The 11061-nt window shown below is 30.9% G+C and overlaps 1 protein-coding gene across 1 annotated transcript; it reads right to left on the bottom strand.

The window, feature by feature from the left end:
- Positions 1–6721: 6721 nt before the first annotated feature.
- Positions 6722–8054, bottom strand: LOC128391652 (uncharacterized). Its single transcript, XM_053351583.1, has 2 exons — positions 7942–8054; positions 6722–7823 (listed from the first exon to the last, which is right to left on the bottom strand). The coding sequence occupies exons 1-2, from the start codon at positions 7954–7956 to the stop codon at positions 7080–7082; spliced, it is 759 nt and encodes a 252-aa protein (XP_053207558.1). The 5' UTR covers positions 7957–8054; the 3' UTR covers positions 6722–7079.
- Between the last annotated feature and the right edge of the window lie 3007 nt (positions 8055–11061).

Raw genomic sequence — 11061 nt, 5'->3', positions numbered from 1 at the left:
GGCTTGGGAGGGTGGGAGTGGAAGATGCAAAATGAAAGGGGAGGTAGAAGTGATATTATTAATGTAATCATGTTTTCTTAAGCATCATCTTCATCTGTGTCTCTTTCAGTAATCAGACTAATATATTATTGGAAACTCCTTGAGGGTAAATGATGAAGATAAAGCTTTATTTGTATTAATATTAATCATAATAAGTTGATAGACAAAAAGTATAGAATGGGGGAAGAGATAGATGCAAAATTGGAGAACATGAGATAATGATGAAGATGAGGATGAGGATGATAACAAGCCAGTGGATAAAGATGGATACGCTAAGGGAATTGATAAGAATACAATAGGTAGATTGGTGAGAGAGAATCTGGGAGTTGGGTGAGTGAGTTTGGCACTTTACTTGTTGGCAATTATATTTTACTAAATTTTATTGATGGAGAAAAAAATTTCTCGGGTAAAATTGAATCAGGAGAGCGTTAAAATGAGCTCAATGTTGGCCCATCATCTCTCATCATTATGATGATGGTTGTAATTATTATTATCATTATTGTTATCAGTTTGAATTTTGTGGGAGTTAGGACCTAATCTGAAAGAGAAACTTTTCTTTCTCACTTTCATTACGCGTCGATTTAAATGTCCTCTTCTTTTTCCGTATACTTTCAGAGAAGAGCTTTCTAAAGACCAAGCATTAGACTCAGCATGTCGCACGCATTTTAATATTATCACGAGCAACTTAACAACATAAGAGGATTGATTGAAGCCTTTTGTTATCAACTTTCATTTGCAACAACATCAATGAACCTTAGGGCGGAGGAAACAGCTCTCGCACTGTATGTCTGTCTGGACCTAGGCCTGAATCGAGATGTTTCCCTACAGTTCAACAGATTATTGATCATCTTCCCCTTTTGCTCCGTACAGATGAAAAGATTTTATTCAAGCTAAATGCTTGTATTTTTAGTAGAGAAAATTTTTATCTTCAACGGCCTTGTCTAGGTTATAATAGGAGATGATGATGTAGATTCATTGTCGCTTTTGATGTGTATCAAAATAAAGAGAGAGAGAGAGAGAGACTTAAATTGGATGATGATTTGTGTAGTAGTGGGAGGAAGAAGAAAAAAGATAAAAAGATGTGGTATTAGGTCTGATCAGTAACAACAGTTTCCGCCTTATTTTGGTTTAGACTCGCTTGTTATCATCCAAACTCTCATCTTTTCAATGATAATCTCTCTGTAGTTTACGAAAAAAGTAATCATCATCAGTATAGCTCAGTAAATGTGCACACATTCATACACTGTGCATACTTTTATTTTTTCATTATTAATATTGGAGGAAAATGATAGTGTCAATTATTTTCATTAGATAGTAATTATTAATAATAATCAAAAACATAAACACACTATTTAACCTAAGATGCACACAATTTTTCTGTTTGACCAAAAAAGGCCAGAAAATATTAGATTTATGAATTCGCTTTTTTTAAATTGTCGATGAATGAAAAATCTTCATTCGTAAAGAGGCTTATTCTTGAATTCGGATTGATAATTTTTCTCTTCATATTCTAATCCTTGATGGTAAACCTCTGAATTCAACTGGAGCTAAAAAAGAGTTGTAACTTTAATAAAGTTCTTATTATACCTTTGCCAAAATTTCCTAAGTGGTTTGGTTTATCAAATGGATTTTAGAGCATCGGAAATTTAGCCAATCTAATTGTCGATGGCCAATTATGTTTCGATTACTACGTGAGGTAAATGAAATTGAAAGTATTACGGTTTTAACATCATGGTGAAGAATTTGTAATGAAAAATTGTTACATCTTACGTTTTTTTTAGAGAATTTTTTTACTTCCAATCAACTGATAATATCGGATTGAACATTCACTCAATTCTTATTTATAAGGGGTTAATGTATCCATAAGAAATGTTATTGTGTCAAAAAAGTAAGACAGATATTCGTTCTTGTGAAAAGTTCCAAAGTTCATGGATTTATCATTCAAGACTTTGAAAGATTCATTGGATTGATATTAAAATAAAAGAATAAAAAGAGAAAAGTAAAACTGTAAAGAGATCTGAATACACAAAGCAAAATATTAACACGATAATGGAGAAATAAAAGAAAAGAGGGAGAAGTATTCTATCCGAAACTTTGTGCTCAATATATTCAGAATTCTAGAGGGATAATAGGTTAAAGGTCATTGTCAACTGTTCTCTTTTTATATCGATTGTTTTAAGATAAAAACAAATGATTTTCTCCTTCACTTCCCATCGCAATCTTACTTTATCTTACTTCCCATCTTTCTCTTTCTTACTATAATATTCTCAAAGTCTATTTTGGCAACAAATGGTCCAAATTACGTTCTAAATATCATGAAGTGTCAGCTTGTAGCGACCTCATCCATGGCGAAGTAGAGCAAAGAGAAGAAAGGAAAAAAAGTTCTATCCAATAGAAAAGGGAATCATTTATATTCCAGGATGAACAATGAAGAAAAATAGGATGACAAAAAAGGGACACGAATCACATGTTCCCTCATCATCATCATCACCATCATCCACCACCTCCCAACATGTTCATCACACTCTCCATCCTCAATCTCTCACCTTTCATTTGACTCTTTCTCCTCATCCTCATCTCTCACTTTCTTTCTCTCTCTCTCTCTCTCTTTCTCTCAGCAAAAATAATCTTTATTACATTTTCTTACACTTGTTACTGAAACAGTTACTAAATCAACTTTAATGATTGGCAGCTTCATATAGTAAAACTTACACTGTTTTTATATTGTTGCAACTCTCATGATAAAAACTTTGCTCCTTCAATTCTCTCTCTCTCTCTCTCTCCATCATCCACCCTGCCATCTTCCATAATCACTACCTCACTCTCGTTACATTTCCGTCTCAAGTTTTCCCTTTTATTAATATACTTGTATTACTTATTGATGATGATTCTAATAATGACCAATATGATGATGATAAGAATCAAAATTTAGCTTGTTATATATCATCTTAAATTTCTGATATGAAATTTGATATTGATCAACATCCATATTTGTGTAACAATAATATTTATGTTTACCTATCTTTCCATTAATAACATTTATTACTACTGACAATACAATCATTAAGATGATGATTTTTTAATCTTTTTTACTTTACTGTTACTCTTGAAAATCAATTGCAACAAAACAGAATCAGTAACCATTGATTACAAGTTAATCAATGAGCTTATTATCAATTGATCATCATTTTAGATCCAATTACTATTGTTAATACTTGAAAGTTTCACTACAACATGAGAGCAAGAAAAGTACAAACAATCAAACACAATTACATTACACCATTTGATTAGATGATGTAAACAATAAAATGAATTTCTCAACAATTAAAACGATTAGTTTATTATTGAAGATTTAACAATTGAAAGATAATTTCAATTTTATACAAAGTAAATGTTTCGCTTTGTTATTATATTCATCATGTAAATTAATGCTCTTTCCACCATGAAATTTGCTTCAAAATACAATAACAGTTTCCATAACAATATTGATTTTAATATCTTGAAATTATCATGAGTGGGAAATAAAGTTCTGACAAAGTTTATGGAAAGTAAAAGTTGATTTAACTGTTAAAAATATAAAAGATCCGAGTAAATCTTGAACCTGAAATGAATGACATGCAATTTTTATCAACTCAATTCATTTTCTGGTCTTCATCTTTACCATGGTTTTCCTGGTGATATTGACATTTATTCAGTAAATATAACAAGTCTTAGACTCATCATAATCATCAGGAGGTTCACCCCTGATCCCTCATGAGATTTACCTTTGAAATCGTTTTTTTTTGTTCTACCCTGCAAACAATACACTTTGCACTTTACTTTTCCCATTTCTCTCTTTCTTTCTCCTCCTTCATCATCATGTATTTATTATCATGACAATGATGATGAGCATCATTATCATTTTTGCAAAGAAAACCATAAACCTCAATTGGATTATTACTGTTGATTGTTCAACTTGCAAGTTGCAAATATTTTAAGGTAAATAGATTACATTTAATTAGCAATAGACAGAAAAAAAAATCAAACTCACAATTTATCATAAAATTGTAATCAGTAATTAAGGGTAGGCATCATACTTATGATACAATTTGATTTATCAAGTGTTCAAGTTGCAATCGTATCATTTATTGATTACTAACATGATTGAATCACGATGATGTTTGTGATAATCTTGTTGAAGATATTTTTATCTTCATAATTTGCCTTTGATTCTAATTGATTATCATCCTTTATCTTTATCTCTCTCTCTCTCTCTCTCTTATACAATTTCTCCATATACTTTGATATGATTTCATTTTCTTTCCATTGATTTTCCATTATCAGTCTTATCATAATGATCCCACCATAGAAATTGATGGAAAATCATTTATGGGTATTAATCTAATAGTATTAGTTCTTGAGGCTACTTTCTCTTTTTTTCTCCTTCTTCCAAAGTTTTACTTTGTAGCTTTTTTTCTTCCACATCCTCTTCCTCTTTATCCTTCCTCTTGTTTCTGAACATCATCATCATCATCATGTTCATTATATTAAAAACTCCCCTGAGAGACAAGTAAAAACAATACAAATACAAGAAAAGAGGAAGTTTAGTAGGTAAAAAGAAAAGATGAAAATGAATGTAATGATTATCATGATGATAATAACCATCATCATCATCAAAGTCTAAAGGGATGAGATTACATTGGTAAGATTATCTTAAGAGAAAGTGGATTAGTGGAAATGTGAATCAAATCAGATAAACTAACAAAAGTCATTCCAATAGTTGGTCATCAGTAAATGTCCAGGAAAAAAAGAGTGACCATTAATCACTGTGAGATGTTAATTTACTTGATTAAATCGTCAATTCTCAGTTAAATTCAGCCATCATCTTCTCATGAAAACTAAAAAAGATAAATAATAAATCAACACAGGTCATTTCATCAACCTTCTCAACCTTGTCAATAACTCTTTTGTTTTTCGGTATTAAGACCTCAGATTGATTCTAACCGTCGAATGACCTTATAAAAACAGAATGATTGACATAACGTTGATATTGAAGTTCAATTATACTGGCCAACCCTGTTTTCTGATCAATCAAAATCGCGTACGAGTTAAACACCAACATCAACTAGAATTCACTCTAGAGACAAATAAAAAGTGTAAGTCTTATGTCTCAAGGGGTTGCTTTCTGACGTCAAGTCAAGTTCTCGTGTTAGACTTTTACTAGATAATACAATCTATTACTTTGTTTAAATCTTTAATTTAATTACCTTAATCTTTCATTTTTTTGATTGTAAAACAATGTAAAAATATTTGATTAGTACTTTGTGCTTTATTTATCTTCACAACAAATGAGAAAGGAGATTTCCAATAAGTTTAAAAGGGCTAAAATGGACAATCAGAAATAAGAAAAATTATATCCATAAATTGATTTAACAAATTGCGTTAATCAAAAGTGATACTAGCGGAATTACATATCCACATTTATTGGAACTTGGTGTATTACCATGTAAACCTCATCTTATTTATTTCTGGTAAACTGGGTCTTACAGTGAATAAAAAGAGTAAAAGTTCAGATGATCAGGAAAATTATGATGGAAAAATCAAGGGCGTGCAAAGGACTAAATATTAGTAATCATCTTTGCATATTATTCAGTTTCTTTCTATTTTTTTCCAAAAAAAGAGATGTTGATGAATGAAGAGCGAGGAGAAAGTAAAAATTATGATTATCTTCATCATCATGAGGAGATCGATAGTAAATAGACTGTAAAATGTTTCATTTGATTCATTGTATTTCTCTCTCTCTCTCTCTCTCTTTTTCTTTTCATCTTCTATTGAATCAAATGGTATCATCATCATTTCCAGTTGATAGCTACCTCATTTACCATGATATTATTTCCAATTCTGGTTTTCTACCTGAATATACATAATGGTGAAGTTTCATGAATGAAATAAAATGACAACTTCAATTCATTGAGATTTTTCTCAATATTATTTCTTTGTAATCAATTGGTTTCCGGTTTAAAGTAAAAAGAAAATGAAATCTAGGAAATCAATTCAGGAAATTGTTCCTCATGATGTATTATATACTTTTATGTGCTTAGGTGTTTACATTTGAAGGTGTTCGGTTAAATTCATGTTGTTCATACACCATTGATACATATGATTTGAGATTCCATGGGATTGAATGAAAAAGTTTCATGGGAAAAAGACAATGAAACAAGATGTTATAAAGTGTCTTAATGTCACATGAATTCAATTGATTGTGATGAATGATTAACCTAAAATACTCGATCAAATGTCCAATCACGAATGATTAATATCAATACGTAAATCTCAGGTTATTCGATTGATTTCCCATCAATTCGACGCACCAAAATATGTCTATGTCTATGTAATATTACGATTGAAATTTTTTCAATCGTAAAAAGTTCCATAGAGAGATAAATAAATTACAGGTAAAAGGTTAGATTAAATTTTTTCTTTCTTACCTTTGCCTTGTTATTTTCTTATCTTTCTATGGAACTTTTTAAAGTAAACATCCTTTAGTAAACCAATTGATTGATTGTCATTCGATTAATTATCATAGTCAATGAATTATTAAGATATTATCTAAATAACTCAAGAGAGGACGACCCTAAAGTTGACGATTACTGAACTAGCACTTGTAAGTGAATAGATGTAGAAACATTTGCATAGATTAGTTTGTGAATTGTTTCGGTTTGTTTTATTAATAATTTGCATAATAACAACGGTATCTCGTGCGATCGGTGCCTGAAATGAGTATGCTGAATGTTAATTACCAATAGAGGTTACAACTAAATTGACCATGAAAATATTAATAGTTTTGGCTGCAGTAAAGACAAAAACATTTGATTACATTAAAGTTGTGAATATGACAGCTGATGATTGCATTTATGCTTAACTGACTTTGGACAGAAAGATTTCGCTTTTTAGTAATCAAGTTAATAAATAATTAAGAAAATAGACATTGAAACAATTAACGCAATAAAAAATTTTCACGCTGTTAAGGGTTAAGATTATATAAAAAGTTGGGATACAATTTATCTACCGAGTCCATAACCAACTCCTCCACCGATTCCTTTAACTCCAGTAGCTCCTGCAGCACCGGCGGCTTTCTTAAATCCACTTGCTCCTCCTGCTCCAGCCTTGGCTCCAGTTGCACCTTTAGCTCCAGCAGCATAGCCTTTACCACCTCCAACTTTTCCTCCCTTGTACCCAACTGCTCCTGAAGCTCCAGCGTAACCTCCTTTGGCGGCTTTACCTCCGACAGCACCTCCAGCAGCACCATAACCAGCGGCTTTACCGAATTTGAATCCTTGGCTCATTCCGAATTTCTTGACAAGACCCATTTTCTTGTTGTATCCAGCACCACCGGCTTTAGCGAATCCTCCTTTCTTTCCATACTTTTTACCAAAAGCTCCAGACGCGAATCCACCCTTTTTAGAGGCTCCTTTAGCACCACCAGCAGCTCCAGCGGCTCCATAAGCAGCACCACCTTTAGCACCTTTAGCTCCAGCAGCATAACCAGCCTTACCAGCTCCACCAGCCTTATATCCACTAGCTCCACTACCAGCTGCACCTTTCTTAAAAGCAGCAAGACCTGAACCTCCACCACCAGCAACCGCTGATTCGGCTGTTTCTAAATCGGCTGAAATATCTCGTCTTTCTCTTTCTAAAATAGATTCTTCTTGTTGGCCATCGAACGAATCTTCGAACTCTTCTTCTTCCTCAGCTCGAACCAACGAAACACAGAGAACAAGAGATGAAACGAAAATGAAGAAAAACTAAAAGGACGAAAAGAAATAGAAAAATATTAATACAATAAGAGAAAATAATACAATTGAAATTTCTAAACACAAAACAAATTATCAATTAAAGAAAATAAACTAAAATAATATTTACCAATTGTTTGTTCATTTTGATGAATTTGATTTGGTCGATTGAAATCTAAACGCAGAAACCACTTTTAAAAAGAACTTAGTTAATAGTTTTTAGTTTGATGTTTGTTGTTTGAATCTCGAACTCAATTTGTATCTATTTCAATTTTTTCACTCTTTTTATACCGAGAAAACTCCTTCAGGACGAATCGAGGGAAACGAACCCAATCATACATTTTATCCTTGATGAATTCTTGTTAATAGTATTTTCACAGATTATTGTCTGATTGCATTAAACGGATAACGAAAAAAACAACAGTGAATTTTGACTTGATATTCATTTTCGTATTAATTAAATGCGTGATTAGGTTTGCGGCGATCGCAACATTGAGATATGAACTCTTATTGAGCTCTGGAATTTCCTTAGTGATCATAAATCACTAAGCCGATTCATCCTTCAGTCTCCAGTTTCTGACTGTACTTCCAAAAACCGATAGTAGGTCGGACTTTGGACGAAGAGTTCGTTAACAATATAAATACAGAAACAAAAAGTTTCAAAGCAAAGTGATTACAAGCGTAAAACAATCAACAACAATCAACGTTCTTTGTGTTTTTCCTTCGTAAGAATTTTCAAGCAATCAAATTAAACAAAATGAACAAAAAATTGGTAAGCTTATTGTTTGTGTATTGATAATTTGTTTCCAGTTCACAAATTCAATTGGGTTATTTTTTCTAATAACGAATATTTTTCTTTTCTTTTCGTCTTTCTAGTTATTCCTCATTTTCGTTTCATCTCTTGTAATAATTAATCGTTGATTAGATGGCAAGAAAGGTATTTTCTGGGTCGCCTACTATTCAGACCAAACCACTGTATTGGCCAGTTGCATACTAAAAGCTAATGATTTTTCTGATGTTAGTTGATGAGATAATTTCATGATTCAAATTAAATTTCATGGCATACACTAACGACTCTTATTGTTATCCTTTATTACAGTTAAGGCTTGGTTCGTTTCCCGAGTAAAAATGTCAAAGGCTCCCAAGGAAGTTGCGAAAATTGCCCAAAAATATACTAGTAAAATTTTCATCATGACGTGTCAAGATGAATTCTATTATTAGATTATTAAAATTCTTTAATTGATTTATCCTTCTCTACACATATACAGGTCGCTAGCAAATTCATTTGACCATTTTTGACATTAATTTACTCTGATCAATCTATTCATAAAATTATTAATTAAGTACCAATTTTATTGGAAATTTATTCAAAAATTTAGATCCAAAAATTATTTTTTATTTGGTTCATTAGTTTGGCCACAATTCGAATTTGAACAAAAAAGTAAAATTCGAATTGTTTTAAGCAAAATTTTTTTTATCTCTAATAAAATTCGTATGAATCATAGCAATTTACTGATTTTTGGTCAGAATATAGAAATTGGCAAAATTTTTAAAAAATTTTTTATTTGAAAGTTTTATCTCATTTAGTTTTCGTTTTTGATTTTCCATAAAGAGCCGATTTTCATGAAATTCTTGAATAGGAATCAATTTTCATGTAAAAATCTCCATAGACAATGTCTCTTCAATGGTAAATGATTTTTTGATTAAATTTAAATAAAATTTGAACTTGATCGTTTTAATTGTTCAAATTTATCCAATAGTACTCGAAAATCCAAAGAACATTTTGTTTAAATTTTAATTCGAAAGTTCAATATTCATCGAAAAATGGCCTGAATAAAAGATCGAAACAAAAATTCTATCACTTTAGATATAATTTAATTGTAATTAAACTAATCATCATAAAATGATCTTTTATGTATCATGTTAAAGCTTATTATCTAACCTCTCTAATTATACTAAATTTATTAATCAAAAATCTAAAGTTTTCTAACAATCAAGCCAAACGTAAGCTCGAAAAAATTTTGGCCATTACTTAGTTGTTTACCTAATATATGGATTATCTGCTGTTATTATTGCTGAAAATCCATTAACATCAGAGTTTCTCTCGCAAGAGTGATACATACATGATGGTGGAACAGGTAAACATGCAAAATCTCAATCATTTCATTCATGTAACTCATTTCAAGAGTGAACCTGAATAATAGCAACTTGAAACAATTCAAAAGTGATTCTCGTAAAGTTATATAATAATGAACTGATTCTTCATGATGATTCATTCAGAATGAAACAAAAATAGCAAAAAAAAAGTCATGGTAAAAATCACGAAGCTTCAATGTTATCGTTATAAAGGATTGATTATTATTTTACCATGAGAATGAAATTTGGCAGGAAAATAAAAGGTTGAGAAAAGATTTAAATTCCAAAAAAAAAATGTTTCCACCCCAATGCTGATCATGATAATCTGTAGAATTTTTTTATTCTATTATTATATTAAATCCTGTGGTTGACACAAATACTAATACCAGTAGCAATACAGTTTTCTCATTTGCATAATACTTTAAATCACAATCCAATTAAATTAATAAACCTACAATCAAGATTTTCCAATTTTGATGGAAACAATTTTCATCACAATTTTTAAATTAATAACAATGTTTCATTTTTTATGCCAATCAATTTGAGAAACAGAAAGACAATTCAACTTTTTGAAATTCTGTTCAAATTTTACTCAGATTCTTCATGGTAATTACAATAAGTAAGAAATAAGATTGACATTGAAATAGTCAAGAGAGAAAAGGAGCAAAAATAAATATCATAATGATTGTTACCTTAACAATCAAGATGCAATAACAATAATGAGGATGCGAATGAGGATGATGATGATGCTGTTGATTCTTGAAGAGGTTATCAGGGCAATAAAAAGCTCCAAATATCAGCAATCAAAAAATTACTCCTGTCAACTGCATCTGTCGGGATTACTGACTGATTCAACTTTTTGATTTCCCCAACAACTACTAACAAGAAACAAACAATCAAAGTCTACAATTCATAATTGGCAGAAACTTTTATCTTCATCAACAATCAATGATAAGTAGTGAGCCATTTTTGTCATTCTGGATAATAATACTTGTTGTATTGAGATAAATTCATTGTTGAGTTGATGAACATTAAAAGCCAATTAAGTTTACAACCTTTTCCCTCTTGAAAAATATGCTTCACTACGAGTATAATATGATGATAATGAAAATCT

The sequence above is a fragment of the Panonychus citri genome, unplaced genomic scaffold (genome assembly GCF_014898815.1).
Source record: "Panonychus citri isolate SS breed McGregor unplaced genomic scaffold, ASM1489881v1 Contig00135, whole genome shotgun sequence".
Lineage (NCBI taxonomy): Eukaryota > Metazoa > Arthropoda > Arachnida > Trombidiformes > Tetranychidae > Panonychus > Panonychus citri.
This window is presented reverse-complemented; position numbering and strand designations above follow the sequence as displayed.